Source organism: Arctopsyche grandis, chromosome 7 (genome assembly GCF_051622035.1).
Source record: "Arctopsyche grandis isolate Sample6627 chromosome 7, ASM5162203v2, whole genome shotgun sequence".
Classification (NCBI taxonomy): Eukaryota; Metazoa; Arthropoda; class Insecta; order Trichoptera; family Hydropsychidae; genus Arctopsyche; species Arctopsyche grandis.
In genome coordinates, this window is record NC_135361.1 from 19430827 (window position 1) to 19450142 (window position 19316).

Sequence of the window (19316 nt, forward strand, 5' to 3'; positions counted from 1 at the left end):
AAATGTTAGTTTTAGTTTGGTGAGTAAAGTACATATGTATATGTACTATGTAAAATGCTTTGTGCATACATATATATATGTATGTATATACAAAAATCTTCAGTTCTTTATCACTGGTGTCAGAAGTGGGATTCAAAGCTTCAAACATCATATGATCAAATTTTGATTTACAGTTAACTTTTAAACTTTTGAGTATTTGAATTGGCAGATGAAAATTCGTGAGGTTTAAAATTAAATTGGTATATTTCAACCGTAAAAGCTTAGACGATCGATCTGAATTCGCATCTTGTCAGCAGTCTAAGCTATGTAGAGCCTTCTATGTACAATATAAAAGGCATTTATAAATTGGAAGGCTGCGTAAAATAAAGTTAAAAGCTTTGAAAAGCACGTATCATGGTTTGATTGAAACGTTCGTCGGTATTGATCCCATCCCCAGAGTAAGTAAACTAAATAAATAAAAATAAACCAAATAAAAAATGATTAAAGCTTTTATGTTTGTGTGTGTATGAATGAACTCTGTACTTAAAATAAATTAATTATTGTGGCTTTTCCTCGAAGTCGACATTTGTGAAAGGAGGAGTTACACTAATGCAATTTCTGCTTGGATGGAATTTTCTCCCCTTTATACTTGATTTGTGTAAGTTATCGGGTAGTTCGGCTTTCAAATTACAAACGTTTATACTTTTGAAATGTTTGACGTTCGAAAAATTGTGCAGAGAAGATACAATCTTGTAAACATATCACCTATATATGTATGTATGACTTAATTCATGTATAAAGCAAAAATAAATCGATCTTTTAAACGCGACTATTGATTTAATTATTTCCTGTTTTTCTTTTTTGTTTCACCTCTATACATTTAATTAAGAATATTCGAATTATGAATATTTTGACGCCTACAATTTTTATTACTGAAAGAATTTAATTTCCATTCGACGAAGGCACTTTTGCCAAGGGTAGAATAAAAAATAATATGCATAAATTTAATATTATTTCGGAGTTTATCGCTCACCGTCATTAATACAATGCTTTTTTTATGATTGCGTATATAATATATATATATATATATATATATATATATATATATATATATATATATATATATATATATATATATATATATATATATATATACAACTTGTACAATTTATACATGTATAAATTTAGCCGGTCTTTTTTTTTTTGAAAATACGTCCATTTGCAAAATTGTCATATGATCCCTGTGATATAAAAAACCGAACCGAGTTCATTTTATAATCAAATATTTGTTTATACAAACGATGTGAGGATTTTGTTAATACGAAATATGAATATGAATTTCAAATTTATTTTATGGCGTCAATTAATTTGAACACACATTTCAGTTGAAATATATATGTACATATGTATATATGAATACATTTTTTTTATTAATGCCGTTAAACGTAAAGTATCAGGTATATTTATTATACTATATTTTACAGTGTAAATATTTTTCCTTTCAATATTCATCACGTAAAAATTTTTATCTTATATACCAAATAAAATAAAATATTGATATTTACCCAAATACATATATCTGAATTTGTAATAATATAATGGATAAAATAAATTAAGAATTTAGATTTAATTTATTTTATGTACGTACGTATGTATGTATATGTACATATGATATTTTGTAAAGTTCATTAAATTTATATATACATCTTCTTCTTCTTCATGTGCCATGTCCTCCTAGAACGTCGGCAACTAGATGTCCCATTCGTACTTTATCAATGGCTATGTTTTTATTTATTTTTTTGTCCCATTCGTACTTTATCAATGTATATATAGGTATATACATACATATACATACGGTGTGCCCCCTGACGTATTAAAGGCATGCTGTAATTCGCTCTTAGAGCCTCTTCAGTTTATTTTTAACCTTATTCTGGGTTCTGGTAATTATCCTGAAAAATGGAAATTATCTAGAGTCATTCCCATTCATAAAAGTGGCTCTAAAAATGAGGTTGAAAATTACAGACCTATTGCTATCATCTCGGCTATTCCCAAAATTTTCGATAATATCCTTCACCGTTTGATTCTTTTGCAGTTCAAAAGATTGTTGTGTGATGAGCAGCATGGTTTTTCACCATGTCGTTCCACTACCACTAATCTTGCCTGCTTTTCATATTATACCATGTCTAAAGTTGACCGTGGACAACAAGTTGATGTAGCCTACTTCGACTTTCGAAAAGCATTTGATCTTGTCAACAATGACGCTCTTATGATCAGATTAGCTGAAGTGGGCTTTTCTCCACGTCTTCTTAAACTCTTTGCTTCTTATCTTAATGATAGGAAGCAATTTGTTAGATATGGTATTTATGAATCTCCTTCATTTTTTACGCGATCTGGTGTAACTCAGGGGTCCACCTTAGGCCCTTTACTATTTACAATAGTCATTAATAACCTCCCTAAAGTACTACGCAATGATTCATGTCTCTTGTTTGCTGACGACGTTAAACTATTCTTTGCTGTTAAGGATGAGAGGCAAGCCTCTCTCCTTCAAGCTGATATTAACGCTGTTTTAGAGTTCAGTTCCAGTTTAGGGCTTGAACTGAATACTAGTAAATGTGCCATTATGAGTTATGGAAGTGCGAATTCGCTCTATTGTCACGGATATTCCATTGGATCCGTATTGTTGAAGCGCGTGGAATCAATGGTCGACTTGGGTATCACTTTTGATCCTCAATTCACCTTTCACAACCACATCAAGACAATCGCTGACGTTTCCTTTCGTCGACTGGGATTTTTCTTGAGATATGCTAGATTATTCTCCAACCCCTTGTCTTCTCGCTTGCTTTTCAACTCGCTTGTTAGAAGTAAGCTAGAGTATAATGCAATTGTGTGGAATCCGCATGAAGCAAACTACTCTCTTATTATAGAAAAAGTGCAAAAAGCATTTCTTCGTTTTCTTTATAAGAAAGAGTATGGGTACTACCCATATCTCTATCCTACTCCTTTCCTTTTGGGCATGCTTGGGTATAATTCCCTTGAACTTCGGATAAACTTCTCGTTAATTCGTTTCGTTCTCCAGCTATTGCGTGGTAATACGTCATGCCCGTTGTTGCTGGAACAGTTGGGACTTTATGTCCCTAATAATTATGTGCGTGGTAGACATCATCATTTGATGGTTGTACCTGCTGCTCGCACAGTTCTTTTTCGAATGGCTCCTATTCCAAGAGCTATTCGACTTCTCAATGAAATCGTTGCTGCTGTCCCTGAATGTGATATTTTCCACCTTGGGGAGCGTAGATTGTCGGATATTATCTTAACATATTTATCTGGTAACCTGCGCTCATCATTACTTTCTTAATTTGAATGTGATGAATGAGTGGAATCTTAATCTACTCTCTTCCATTTGGGCCTCGCTGTGATTTTATTTTTTATTCATATTTTGTTTTATTTTGTTTTACTTTTTCTTTCTCCTTTGTACATTTTTATATACTATTTTAATTTTGCTCAGTGTAAACAAAGAATGGATTTATGGATTTTATTTTTAATTTTTACACTTTTGTTATATTTTTTTTCTCTCTGAATGATGTATTATTTTCCTTTTGTTACTTTTTTTTTATTATTTTATTTTACCATATTTTCTGCTTTTGCTTTCTTCCTTTATTTACAGTTTACTTGTTTTTATATCATGTTTTTATATCTTTTTCAAATGTAGGCCATTGTGGCGCATTAGGTTCTTCCTGTAATGCTACAATGGTCCAAAACTATTAAATAAATAAATAAATAAATATACAATTTTCATATGTATTTTAAAAAAGATTTTAAAAACTAACCGTAGATGTCACTGAAAATTATGTATTGAAAAATGTATAATTGACTCTATATATGTATTTTTTTTAACTGAAAATCTGATTTTTACTTTATGTATGTACATATATATAATATATGTGAAGTGTAAATATAAGCGGAAACTTACATACAAACATATATAAGTGTATAAACTGTTTATTTGAGCGTCAGTTATTGATAATTTTAAATCACACATTATTTGAAGGACGTACAAAATTTTCCAGACTTCATTATAGAATGATAAATATTTATATATTTTTTAACTTTAAATTTTAACCTACGCTGAAAATCACTCATTCGTTTTCGAAATTAATATATTATATTTATGCCATGAAATTGTAAAACGAGAACATTTGTAAAACAAATCGTTTATAGGTGAAATTCAAAAAAAATCCCTAATTTCATTTAATTTTTATTCCAAATCAATGTTTACATTGTAGAACACCAGCTTTCGTTCGACAACGTCTGTTTTCACAGAAAACAATAACAAACAAAACGCCCCCCAATTTGCCTTTTATGTATGTACAGTGCTTAGTACATATATAGTAAGAAAATGTACATATATACATACCCAAATACATTCATCTTGGAAACAAAGCAGCCGTAGTAACTCCTCCTCTTTCCGTAATTTTCACATTGTCCACAATTTCTCGAGACGCCCAATTTACAATTTTTAAATTCTCGAGTATAAATTTATTTAATCAAAAAAGAAAAATGATTTGTCTGGAAAAAGCTAGTAGATTATCTCAAAAGATCGCCGAATAAATTTCTGGTGACGAACGTCGAATTGAACGAATTTAATTTAAGTTTTAACGGCTGTGTTTCGAATAGGAAAATGAAATTAAATTCGGGAGTTTGACAAGACGTGATATTTCACGTCCAATTTTGATGTATTTGTACATTGGATAATTAATTTAAAACACATTTATATATAATATAGATCTCAGGCAGACAGATCGCTCAGGACAACATGCTGCAAGCCATTAAAGCATCATATTTGTAAATTCATGATGGATATTAAACATTTTTCGTGTTGCTTTCGAAACGTACATACTTATAATACACATTAATTGTTTCTGATTTCTAAAAAAGTCTGCAAGCATTTTAAAACTAGATATCGTTCACTTACATGAGGACTAAGGTCCAGACAATCTATTTGGTTTTCTAATCACCTCATTTCTAGACTGGTGTACCTACAAGGATTGTGAAAAACTATCTCATTAACGGTGTATAGTTTCATTAAGGATTCTAGGTGAAATATATATTATTTCTAATATGTTTAAAGGAATGATTTTTTTTTTTTTGGGTGTTTTGGTGAATGCGGATGGGGTGAATTTTGAAACTGTCTTTTTGATGTGCGGTTGAATGTCGTCTGGCATCACCGACTTGACAGTTTGAGGGCCAATGTTTTACAATTTAGAAGATTTGGCATGCCTGCTCAATCTATAGGATTAGAAGTTTTCTTCTCTAAGAGAAGAGCATAGCCTATAATAATACTTTTAATTGAAATATACATTAGTTGTTTCAATTGACTGTAAAACGCTCGACGATTCCAATATTTTCAATCTACGATTAATTCTCGAAATAAATAATAACACTTAAAATGCTTGAATTGAGTTTTAAGCTAAATCTAATACTTCATTTAATGATCTACCATATAAAAATGGAAGGCTTTAATTGAATGTCCAGTTCTCAATCAAAGCTAACAAAGTTGTTGGCTTATATATATACTACATAATGAGTAAGATATAATTAAAATAATATATGTACCACCAAAAAACTTGTTTGAAGCTGAAATCAAAAACTTATTCCTGAAACATTTGTTCATGATGTTCAAATCAAAATAAATTTTATACTTATTCACGGTAAATAAAACCAGTCAAAAGTAAGGCAGACAGCAATTTCAACAAAATTTCAATTAATTTTAAAACAATATAATTCGAGTTATAAAATTTTTGAAAGATTCGTCTAACTTTTAATTGAAAATTTCGGAATCGAGCATGAATATCATATGTATGTATATGTACGTCAATTCAACAAGACCAATAAGACCATCACTAAACAGGGACACATCGTCAAATTTGAACTTTAATTAATACAAATATACATATGTAATAGTAAAATTTAGATATTAGTATATATATTTATATATATAAAATATTTTCGAAAAAAAAATATATAAGAGCTGACGAGAGACCAACATACACAGCGTGCGGGTTTTGGGGTGACTCATGCTTTGAACTTGCAATTTTTGACTTTCGATTCCATACCACGTACATAAATTAAAAATGGATAAAAAGATATGGACACTACGATATGTCGAATATTGCACGTTCCAAGGATGCTTTGGAATTTGGAACACACTGTATAAAAATACATATTCATATATAAATAACAATAAATATAAAAAAAATACATTGAACAATATCCTTAACATTATAATTGATGTCAAGTGAAAAGTCGATTATCTTCAATAGTATTATATATTTCTTTAATTTTATTTATGATTGAGATTATCGACGATTCACTATATAATTACATACATTCAAGGAAGATGTTTTGTGTTTGGATTAGCCGAAATATTTGTCGCATTCAGGTAGTCGGTGCATATTGACATACAACATCAAATGTGACAAAAAATTCAATGTACATACATAACAGTGAAAGTAAAATATCTCACGTGCGAGGTTTTTTTCATACGATATAGCAAAGCCTTTTCGTTTAACTCAACGGTATAATTTTTTGAAACGCGTCTTTATAAACTTTTCTCCGCGGCTGAACCTTCTAGTAATTAATATCTTTCGCGAAAGTGACAGTGGACGATTAATCACGTTATACGACAACGTAAAGCATTATAATAATTTAATGCTCAATCTAATATAATTAAATTTATATAAATTATAATATAAACGCGGGAATTGTACGATAGATTTTAATTCGAATCTGTGACGTTATTTATGGGGCATTAACACCGACGAGCATTTTCGCAAACATCGATGATTAATACCGAGAAACGTTTAGAAAAGAAATACAAAGCGAGCTTAATCCGTTACAGAATGTCTAAGGTTAAATTCGACGACGATTAATTTACCGACTTGCAGAGTTTCTCAAACTTTATTCTACAAAAACCAATCTATAACTACATAAACATATACTTAAGAACCTATAAATCAAATAGAAAGTCTAAACATTTAACTAAGATTTTATACACAAACATTGGAGCAATGAATGTTTACAGGAAGCTAAAGCAAATTGCTGAATATTCTCCAGCGTGTCGCTATATGTATTATATTCAACTTTATACCAATTTGTAAATTGTTAAATAATTATCACATATGTACATTCTAATACGTATTGTATCGTGTTATACTTATTGCTTTATTGCTTGTAATAAATAAGCACTGAACTCACGGTGAAGCTCAAAGTAACATATTATAAAATGTAAGATGAATGCCTTTGACATTGTATGTAATAAGGCTATACGAAACCACCTTATTATATAAATAAATTTTTATTCCTTCATACATTATTTAACTATGTAATTGGAATAAAATTCTGAAGAATATTTATATAATCTATATAATGTGGATTCTGTAGGAAAATTTTTCATTTTCTCTCAGATTTCTAATATTTTTAAATTCATCTAACAAATTTTCGAAAATTGTTTTTTGAAAATGGATTTAGAATTGCCAATTATTTCTAATAATTTTTTATGTGTTACAGTGAATCTGTATTCCCCAGTGAAATTAATATTTCACGAGTAGAAGTATACGTTCGCCAATTCAGTCGGTGAAAGCATATCACACAAATCAGGACATTGAAAGCATGCTAAAATTAAAAGCATTGGATGCTAGATCATAACAGCACCAATTGGAAGAAATGACTGAGGACTGTCCGATTTCTGAAAAATAGGCATTCCATTCAGGAATCAAACAGTCCCCATATGAAGCTGTATTTTGGAAAAACAGCAAAGGTTAGTCTAATATAATCAAATTTGCCTTCTGAAGTAGATATCGAAAACTTTCTGTTAGAGTTAGACGAAGGAGAAAACATTATTAGAAGTATCAAAAGTAATTGTAAAGCATTCGGAATATGAATTCCCTAAACGCTAGTGAAAGAATACTTTCACTGCTAGTATGAAATCACATTACATATAATACGATTATATATAACTTTGGTTCTAGAAATCTAATTTCTTAAACAATTGTAGGTTTAATAAAAAAAACTAGTGATGTATAATATAATATATATAAAACATATGTACATGCTATTGAATTCATAAGCCCCTGAGGAAATGTTTTCTATTACAAGATCGATACGAAAAGACTTTGCTTTTTTTAAAAACCTTGAACATATTGTGTTATCCGAACGTTCTTATACACGTGAAAATGCCATATCAAATATTCAAAGCAAAACGTGATTCGCGAAACGCGCGTGGAACATTCAAAAAGGCATGATTAGATGACGAAGGACAGATCTTCCGGAATGATAGACACACGTATGTATTCTAAATATATAATATATAACAAAAGCAACAGAACGACAGAATTGGGAAACAGTTGTCTGACTTTGACGACCGGTAGGCAAACACGAATATAAACAATGTACATAATCACGGTAAAAATAAAAATTATATACAATCTTCAAAAGCGAATTAAGCATATACATAATATATATAGGTAGGTAATATTTATACATATATTTAGGACATATAATATATATAGATAGGAGGATAGGAACGTTCAAACATACATACACTAATGATGATTATATGAATGGAAAAAAGGACTTACCACTATCAAAGTCTTCAGTTGTGGACATTTCGGCCATCTTCGTGTTTGTGATGTCCTTGTGTGATGCCAAAAAAAGAACCACTTCCCTTTTTTCATTTTTGATGGGAACAATGTCCAACAGACACCAAAATGGAGATCCTTTTCACACACATAAAAAGGGTTAGTACACAGTTTAGTAAGTACAAAAAAAATGTTTTTTAAATTAAAATAAAATATTGTCTTCATGTTAATATTGAAATCTAGCATATACAAATGTAAGTATGAATAGTATAAAATGTAACTCTGTGAAGCACTTTCAATGCGCGAAGTTCACATGTGATAGTTTCGTATATTACTAAAAGTATTAAAAATTTGCACAAATATTTCGAGACTGCTAAAACTTCACAAAATCTCGAAAATAATATGCTCGAAATATATGTATTAACACCCATTGTATACAGGCGTATAAAAAGAAGTTTTCCCCAGTCTCGATTTGAATACATAGCCGAATAAGACATCCTCTCGAAAGATATTCTTCATACGCGACTGAGTGGAACTTTTCACACGCTTTCATATAAATTACAGTTGAAGACGAAGGGAATTTCTAAATTTTGAACCGTTGAAACTTTTCACTCGAGCCGGATGAAGTAAGTCATTCGACAATATATAATATTTCTCTACAGTAGGCAAAACGTAGTGGCGAACATAATAAATTAAAATTGTAAAATATATAATACATTAAATAGTTCCAATACCAACACAAGGCGCTTTTACACGTGTTTTATATCACTTCCCTTGTGCGAAGTAGTACGAGTATAATCCAGTTAAACCAGAGTTGAAATTAAGTTAAGGGATGGTCAGCGAAGGAGGCCAGTTTGGGCTTGTGTGAGAATTTCATCCCTGCCGTGCCATTAAGGTACTTTGTCATATATGCAGTACGGTCTCTTCGAAAGTAATGCTCCCATTATTTCCGTATACGCTTTTTCGTAACCATTAAAGATGATGAATACTACCGGCAACGAATGCTCAAAGAACACGTACGACCATTGTCATAAAACTAGAATGAACCATGACAAAAAAAAAATTACAATTCATCGAAACGCGAGACATGAGAAATCACGATCTTGGCAGAAAATTTAATATGTGTACATATGTATATTAAATTTCAGTTTTTGATTTTTTATTTTCATCTTTTAAAAATTAGAGAACTGTAACGCAGTTGATTTCAAGGGTTGCTTTTATATGCACTTTTTATGAATTTTATGATTAAAATTGTGTACGGAACCATCTCAACGATTACATATGTAAGTCGGCAAACTTTAAAAGGATTTTGCTAAGTATTTTGAAATTTAAATAAAATCATGAATATAATACAGAGCAAAAAAGCTTCGAATATGACATTTCGTTGTTGTGATGTAAATTTGGTTTCCAATTAACTGCATGCATATACAGTCGTGGACAAATGCATTAGACCACTTGTAAAAAATGCTTTTGACGGAAAATACTAGAGTATTTAAAACAGCCACTACCTGCATCACATTTTACTAGAAAATCCTCTATTGTTCAACTCTATTTTCTCTTCCTTGGGTCGCTAATTACTTTTAAAAAAATGTCGTTTATACCAGAGATGTGGAGTCAGAGCATTTAAAGAGGAATCGAAGTCGTAAAACAACAACCGACTCCAACTCCATTTTATTATTTTTTAATTAATAGTATTACGATATTCGTCAACTGTGTACGTCTCTAATTTTATTGAAGTAAATCATACATTTAAATGACATTTTAAATAAAAGCGTTGAATTGCACACAATGTGATGTGTTCTGGCCAACACCGATGTGTCCCGCGTCTCTTACTTTTTCTATTAAATTGATTTGTTTGTGAATGAAATCCATACACATATACTATGAACATACATACTTACTTAAGCATTTATACCAATTTCACTACCAAAAATTCAATAAATTGGGTTACATGGCAATTTTTAGTGATTTTTTTTAATTCCTTTAACTTTGAAAATCGCTATTATTTTTATTATTAATAAAAATTTAATACGTTGACAAGAAAAGTCCATCACTTCACAGCTCTGCTTTATACGCAAATCAGTGTTTCGAGATGAGTGGTTTTAATTTGGTCTCTGGTTTCGTTTCTGTTTTTTCTTCTTTTTGACTATTTTTAAATTAAATGCATCTTATTTTATTAAAAAAATGCCAAAAATACGGGAAACGAGTGAGGGGAGTAGGGCTCAGATGTTTAAAATACATTTTCAAGGGTCGGAATAGATGATATTTTCAAAAACCTTAAATTAACGCGATGTGCGGTCCAGATGAAATTAAACGTATAGTAAGAGTGGTTATAAAAAAATCGATCAAAAATCGGAAGAATAGGAAAGAGAACACTCTGTCGTGATCTCATTTTAACAAAAATATCTATTAAAAGACCAAAAACGGGCATTTAAGTTAACTGGAGTAGTAAAAAATGGAGCAAAATATAAAATTTTCTTCGCGAACTATACGAAGACGTCTACAGAAGCTGGATTATAAGGATTCAGAGCCAGAAAGTAGTCATTGCTTTCTGAGATCAACGTATATTATTTTTTTTATGAAATTATTATATTTATTTTGTGAAGATTAATTCGGTGTATGTATGTATGAAAAATTATTTGTAATTTATAATATATATTATTGTTTGTTTGTTTCAAGAAAATCTTAAATCCCTTTAGAGGGTTGTTCCTTACAAGTAAATCGACCGTTTTATAGAATCATAACACGTGTATATGCACATAGATCAAACGAGTTTAATTAAAGTGGTTATGTTTTTAAGGTTAACTTTCGTTACACGTTTCAAGTATGCAAAAATTCTGTTTATAATTAGACTGTATTCCGGGAAAATTTCACCCGTTTCCAATAATAAACTATTATGAATGGTTCACCTTGCAAATATTTGTTTGAAGCCGGCCAAAATTCGCTTACTACATCGTAAATTTCGACTTGTTTATTTGTATTGTGTGTGCGTGCGTTCAGCATCGACTCTCAAAACCACGTCAAACTTTTGTGTCTTTGTGCAACACCCAAGATATTTTCAGAAAAGCTATTTCCGATTTATGTACGTACGTTGAATCGGAAACAATGTTAGCCTATACCGAGAATCAGCTGAACGATGGTGAACCAACACTTTTGTGCTGCGAAATATAAAATGTCATGTTTGTGCTATCATACGCTTCTTGGAATTGCGTTGAATGGAATATTATGTACACTTACAATATAAAAAGATTTAAACAATCCATATCACTTTGTATACATTGAAAAAAGATTCGCTTATATGTATTATAAGCCGTATACCATCACATCTCAAGCCGGCAACTGTACGTAAACAGCAATACGAAAAATATTCTTTAGTATATTCTATATGGACACATTCATATCTTCCGTAAGACGTACGTGGCGTACCGAAACAGCAGCCGACACGATCGATTCATATTACACAGCAGTACATATTTTTCACCGAAACGTATCAAACAAAACTGGTTTTCTTCGACCACTGTAGAAATATTTATGTAAGACGTGATATTGGCGAGTGCACCCGTACTAACGAAACTTTTGCGTGTGCATATGAATATTTTCGGGAGCGTCATATTGTGACAATATTGACTCGACGATACGACTTTGTAATTTACATATGTATATACTATTATATGTAAGCCGATTTTGCCTTGCACTCGTCCAAAACAAGTATGAACGTACATACATATATACTTTGCTGTGCCGAGCTGTTGGCGCTCAGTGCTGGATATTATAAACGGAACTTTAGGTGTATTATTATGGTATTCGAATAAAAGCATTTCTTTGCAAATAATGAATTGATAACAAATAACAAATTGTTTCATTTTTCATTCAATCAATACTGAAATTCATATATGTACATATGTACATATATTGATCTATTAAAATAAACCACTACACTACACAGATCTTACATAAAATTCAAATGTATGTCTATTAAAATTTTCCTTTTTGATTACAGAAGGAAAATTTAAATTTTATTAAGATTTCGTCACAGATTTATAAATATTAATATTTTTGAAGTATTCATTGCCTTTAATTAGTGATAAAAATTTTGCTTAGGCCTTAAGTTATACACTCTCTTCTTCCTAAATTAAATTACTTTCTTCATCATCTCCTTTTCCACAATCCTCAAGTATTTATATAAAAATTTGGAATTATGTATATATTTATTCCAATATCATTTCGTAAACTTTTACTAAATTATACATGCATTGATTAAATACATCAAGTTCATGAAATTCATTCATTTGAAAGATACAAGCTGTAACCAAATGAAAGATCAAAAAGGATTTGAATCGCTCATGTAAGAGGACATTTTGTAGATCACGACTAGGAAGATATTCCTGAAATACATATACGAATATACGAAATAAATATAACAAATCAAATACACGAAAAAAGAAAATGTGCCACAATACTAGCAGATGGAAAGATGAAGACCCTCAAAATAAATATAAAATGTTCGCTTCACTCCTTAATTGAACTGTGAGTTCAACTCAAAGATAGCAACACCATAAAATATCCACGAATTCACGCCTCGACATTGCATTAATTACATTGACAACCAATCAACGACCTATTCGACTTAAATTCGCAATTCAGAATTCATCGTGGTGCTGCCTACCGAGAAACGTGCCTGATCCTTCCTTGAGGATAAATTCCACAATTTTTTCCCTTTTATTTATGTAGGTAGGTAGATATCCTTCCTGAAAAGTTGTCTCGGGCGATAGACGATTAGGCCGAAGACGACGCCGTGTAATTACATTCGATCGGATAAGACGATGGACCAGATAATTGGGTCTAAAAATCACGTTACTGGATAATTCGAATCGTTTAAACCGAATCGTAGCATTGACCCGTCGCGTCGGTTTAGCTAGTTTCACAGTTACACGGTTTTCCCATTAACGAACTAACGCCACAGCACGGACTTTAACGTGACCTGTATCTTATCGAATTAACGAACGACTGCCATAATTTAACAGAAGTCAAATTGACTTTCACACTGTGGCGGATTATATGGGGACTAGTTCGCAAAATTGGCGATTTAGTAGCTAGATTTAATGGAAGCACATATGTATGTATTTACATACATACATATATCCACAATTAGAGATAATAATGTATGCGATTTGAAAATATTGTAACTGAGAAAGTATGTATGTAAATACATACATACATAAGAATTGTTAAAAGCAATCAATCATACAATTCTGAGACTTAATTTTGACAAATTAGATACTGGGTAATTGATTGATTAGGTATTCGTCATTTCATGGTGACGAGAACTGGATGAACGTTAACGTTACTTGTAAATTGTTATGTTCTCAATTTTTATTTGCAAATATTTTCAAAATAAATTAAATACATTTTAATTGTTGTAAAAAATATACGTGTCATATTATTTTTGAGTATTTGTGAACATTGCATGTATTTAGAAATTTTATTTCACATCATCAAAACAATTTTGATACATATAACATACATAATTTTCATTTCATTATAAATTAATCATAAAAAATTTATTAAAGCGTCAATTTATTATTTTTTAATAAGGTTTTATATATTATGAAAACGAATTTTGTTGTAAATTCCTCGATTATATCGAGCTGAAATTTCATATTAACATTTTCATCGGATATGTTAGGGTTGGTAAAAATCTGTCGACCGGAAATGATTCACGGTTTTTGTTATTTCCTTGGATTGATTTTGTATGTAAATTTAAAAAAAAATACACATTTAAAATTTCAAATATTACGTAAAAAATTAAAAATTTAAAATATTTTAAATAAGCTTTAAAATATTTTTACTTAGGTGAAACGTTTTCATAATATTATATTGTACTTATTTATTTGATATGCAATAAGCTCCATAAAAATAATTAAAGATATAAGATGTTGTTTACATACTTATTTAAAAGAAGGGAATCTTTATTTTTAATAAAATCATGAGTATGGTACTTGAGAAATTGGTCGAGTGAAAGATGAAAATGGCGTATCTTACTTGCTGTATATATTTCATAATTTCAATATGATACTACTGTGCGTAACACTGGTAAAAGCTCGTTTAAATATTTATTATATTTACTTTTCACGGGAAGAGCGCTCGTAAGATTTAAATAATTGAAAATTCAGCATTGAACGAAAAAAAATTGGAATGAAAATTGTTAGCGCATTGAAATACTACAACAAAAATAGCTATTGTTGTTGTTTGTTTTCACAAATATTTATTTTTCCTTAGACGAATAATGTTTTTGTATATATTTTAGAATAATTTATGAACGCCTCAAAATCGGGACGATGAAATCTCATAAAGTTTGACGGACTGGAGAGGGATGACGCTTATTTTGTGTCTACTTCCCGCTTATCAAGTCTCGCTGAAGTGTGCGAAGCGCTAATAAACTGTAAGAGTCGCTATGAAATTTAAACTCTGAAACGTTTAAATAATCAGTTTAACTGAGAATATGTTCGAGAATTTCGTAAACTCGACATTTAGTTTAGACTTTGCCGAGATTATTCGCCGAAACTCGGAACTAACTGAATTAGGACGAATGCAATTTCAGATTACCCACATATAACAAAATATAACAAATATTACAAAAAAATGATCATAAAAGATTTTTTTTGATAAATGGTAGACCAGAATGAAATCAATAATGGTATTAGGTATATCAAATAAACACAATTAATATATATGTGTGAAATAAAAAAGCAGATCGGCATGGCGAAAAGTTCAATGTCGAAATTGAGCAAAATTTGAAAAGATCGGGGTATCATCGTGTGTATGAAAATGCATCTGGTCCAAGTTTTGATTTCCCCCGTATTTCTATACGGAGTAAAGACGTGGAAGATTCAAGCTCAAGAAAGGTAGAGATGTGGTTCTGGAAACGGATGCTCAGAATCCCTTGAACATGCTGCAATAGCTGACGGTTAGCAATTCATTTGTCTTAGGCGTATCATCCAAGTCATTGGGCTTTTTAGAAGGTGAGACCAGAGACCAGAGACCAGCCTGTAAATATTGATCATCCAAGAGAGAGTTGAGGGAAGCAGAGGAAGAAGAGGATCTTCAACAAGATGGAGTGACCAGGTCAGGAAAAACGCTAGTGGAGTGTCAAGAAAGCTGGAGGACCATGACAGTCCGCATTATAGAGGTCAGAAGATGGAGAAGTATGTATATATATGTATGTATATATATATATATATATATATATATATATATATATATATATTTTATTTTTATTTTATTTTATTTTATTAATTGAAAAATCAACAGACAGGATGTACAGAGATAGGTATAAAAAACACAAAAAGTAAATAAATAATATATGTAACACCCGAGTCCAATAATAGATTTTTACAAAAATGAAAAAGATAAATATAAGGAAAACAAATTAAAAAGTAAAGAATAAAGGCATGACAAAATATGTAGTACATTGCATAATTAAACTATAGTATTAAAATATTTGGAAAAGGTTATAAGATAGAATATAAGAAGAAATTGAAATTTACAAATATAAAAAACAAATGAAAAAGGTAAATACAAAATAAACAAATGAAATGGAAAGGAATGAAAGCTATAATATGATTAAATAGCACATTACATAACTAAACTAAAGTATAAAAATAATGGAAATATTGGAAAAATAGAATAGAAGAAAAAATGAATCAATCGGTCAAGATTCTCTTGATGTTAGACCTGAATTGATGTAGGGAAATACCAAACAGATCAACCTCATTCAGCTCTCCGTTAAACATACGATAAACGCGCTGCAGATAAAAATATTTTTGGGAATTAGTATTGAAAGGATCAAGTGAAAAGAGTGTAACGCGTCTAGGGTATCGAACTGGGATTCTGAAATTAACCTTATTCAGTAAATCAGAACAATCAAGGAAACCATTTATGAGCTTAAAGAAGAATATAGCATCAGAATGTCGTCGCCTGACAGAAAGATTGTTAAAAGAAAGGATTTTTAAAATGTCGGAAACAGTAGAATGGGTATAGGTAGGAAAAAGGTAGCGTAAGGATTTAATAAATTTAAGTTGAACTTTCTCAATACAATTAATATGGGATAAATAAAAAGGTGACCAGATAATTGAGGCAAATTCAAGGTGAGACCTTACAAAGGAAAAATAAAGTAATTTTAGTACATAAGGATCATTAAAGGGTTTTGTTGAGCGGAGTAGGAATCCAAGAGATTTAAATGCTTTGTTGGTAATAAAAGAAATATGTTCAGAGAAATCTAGTTTATTATTGAGTATTACACCAAGATCCTTAATAGAAGATGACGTGTTAAGGATTGAATGATTTAATTGATATTGATTAGTAATAATTGACTTATTTCTAGTGAAATTTAAAATAGAGCATTTTTCTAGATTAATAAAAAGATCATTATTTAAACAATATATAGAGAATCTATCTAGATCTTCTTGTATCTTATGACAATCGTCTATGGTGTATATAGGTTTGTAAATTTTTAAATCATCAGCGTAAAGAAGTATAAAGGAATGTTTGAAGATGTATGAGATATCATTAATATAGAGTAAAAAGAATAAGGGACCTAAATGCGACCCTTGTGGGACACCGGAAGGAATATGTCTAAGTGATGATCTAAAACCATTGAGAATTATGATTTGGTGACGATTTAGTATATACGAAGAGATCCAACGAAATAAATTTCCTCGGATTCCAAGGGACCAAAGTTTATTGAGTAAAAGGTTGTGATTGATTTTATCAAAAGCTTTAGAGAAATCCGTATAAACGACGTCTATTTGGATTCGTTTGTCCATATAAGATGTGAGAGTACTAGTGAAATTAAGCAGGTTAGTCTCTACCGATCTCCCCTTAAAAAAACCATGTTGTTCAGGTATAATGTAGTTTTTGAAATTGGAGAAAAGGAAATTATAGATAATTTTTTCAAAGATTTTACTAATGACAGATAGTTTAGATATAGGACGGTAATTCTCAATAAGATTCTTATCACCTTTTTTAAAAATAGGGGTGATGTAAGATAATTTCCAATAGTCAGGAAATTTACCGTTCGACATAGAAAGATTGAAAAGGATTGTTATGGGAAGAGATAATGGGACAGCACATTTAACAAGGAAAAAAGAAGGCAAACCATCACAACCCGCACCAAGATTAACATTGAGAGAGTTGATGTGACTGAGTACAGTAGATAAGTCAAAATGAAAAGTAGATAAGTTACAAGAAGAAGTATCTGTATTAGAGATAGAAAGGTTAATGGTAGAATCACGATTGAAAGTGGAGTCAAAATAGTCAGCAAAAATGGTACAGATTTCAGAACCATGTGAAGCCGACTTATTTCCATAATACATTACGGAAGGATATGAAGAGGAGGTATTTTTTTTTGAATTTATATATGACCAAAATGATTTGGGATTAGTTTTAATATTATTTTGAATAAGAGAAATATAATTTCTAAAGCAGATTAAAGAATATTTTTTAATTCGAGCTCTTAATAGTGAAAAACTTTGATAATCTAAGGGATTTGAATAAATTTTAAATTTTTTATGGAATTTGTTTTTTTCTTTTATTATTTTAATAAGAGACGATGTAAACCAAGGGGGATATTTGGTACGCTTAGATTTAAGAGTAAAAGGGACGTGGCATTCAATAATATTTTGTAAGGTATCGTAAAATTTTTTACAAGCTAAATCAATATTTAAATTGGACAAAAGTGAATTCCAATTGATATCGCTTAAAATTGGAATAATTGTAGCATAGTCAGCTTTTCTAAAGAGGAAAGTTTTATTATAATTATAATTCAAGGGTGAAGATTTGTTGTAAATTATTGAGATGCAAAAGGATAAATGATGAGAATCTTCATGGATTAGCGTAGAGTCAGCACGAGAAATATATAAGGGGAAACTACTAATAGCTAGGTCAAGAATACGATTATTAGTATTTGACAAATAATTGTATTGATAAAGTTTATTATAAGATAAGAATTGAGTAAAGGAAAGGGAAGAAAAATTAATACAATTGGAAGGAAATAGATGCAGATTTGAGTCGTATTTTGTCCAATCAATAGTGGGAAGATTGTAATCACCGAGTAAAATGAATCGATCCTCTGGATAATTGGTTATTAGATCAGATACTTTATTTAAATGGGTAACTAATAGAGTTTGGTGAGAATTACCAGGAGGAATATAGACAGTACAGATATTTAGTTTAAAAAATTTAGTGGTAATAGTAATCCAAAGGTCTTCTGTGGAAGTTAACCAATTATTTTGAATGACAGAGGGTAGATTATTTTTCACAGCTATGATTACACCACCACCAAATATTTGGTTATGAAGAGAATAATCTCTGTCACGTCGAAACACCTGATATCTGGCATCAAAAAACTCACTATTATTGAATGAGTCATTTAGCCAAGTTTCTGATAGACAGATAATATCATAATTATTAACTAATACATTTTGAAGAAAAGAGTCAGATTTAGTTCGGAGACCTCTGACATTTTGATAATAAATGACAAGACGATTAGAAGACATTGTAAAAAAGGAAGTAGATAGAGCACGTAGTGATATAAATATAAATATCCATATGCATAAATGAAAATAGATATATGCATATAAACATACACATAACTGCATACACAGATAAAGATATGGAATTATTAAGCAAACCATCCTTGGT

At 30.4% G+C, this 19316-nt stretch overlaps 1 protein-coding gene across 1 annotated transcript in view; it reads right to left on the reverse strand.

The window, feature by feature from the left end:
- The window catches only part of Elk (Eag-like K[+] channel), an 88622-nt gene that overhangs the window by 24096 nt on the left and 45210 nt on the right, over positions 1-19316 (reverse strand). The window contains exon 3 of the mRNA XM_077434958.1: positions 8616-8753. Within this exon, the coding sequence (XP_077291084.1) occupies positions 8616-8753 (138 nt within the window). The remainder of the gene's footprint in view (positions 1-8615; positions 8754-19316) is intronic.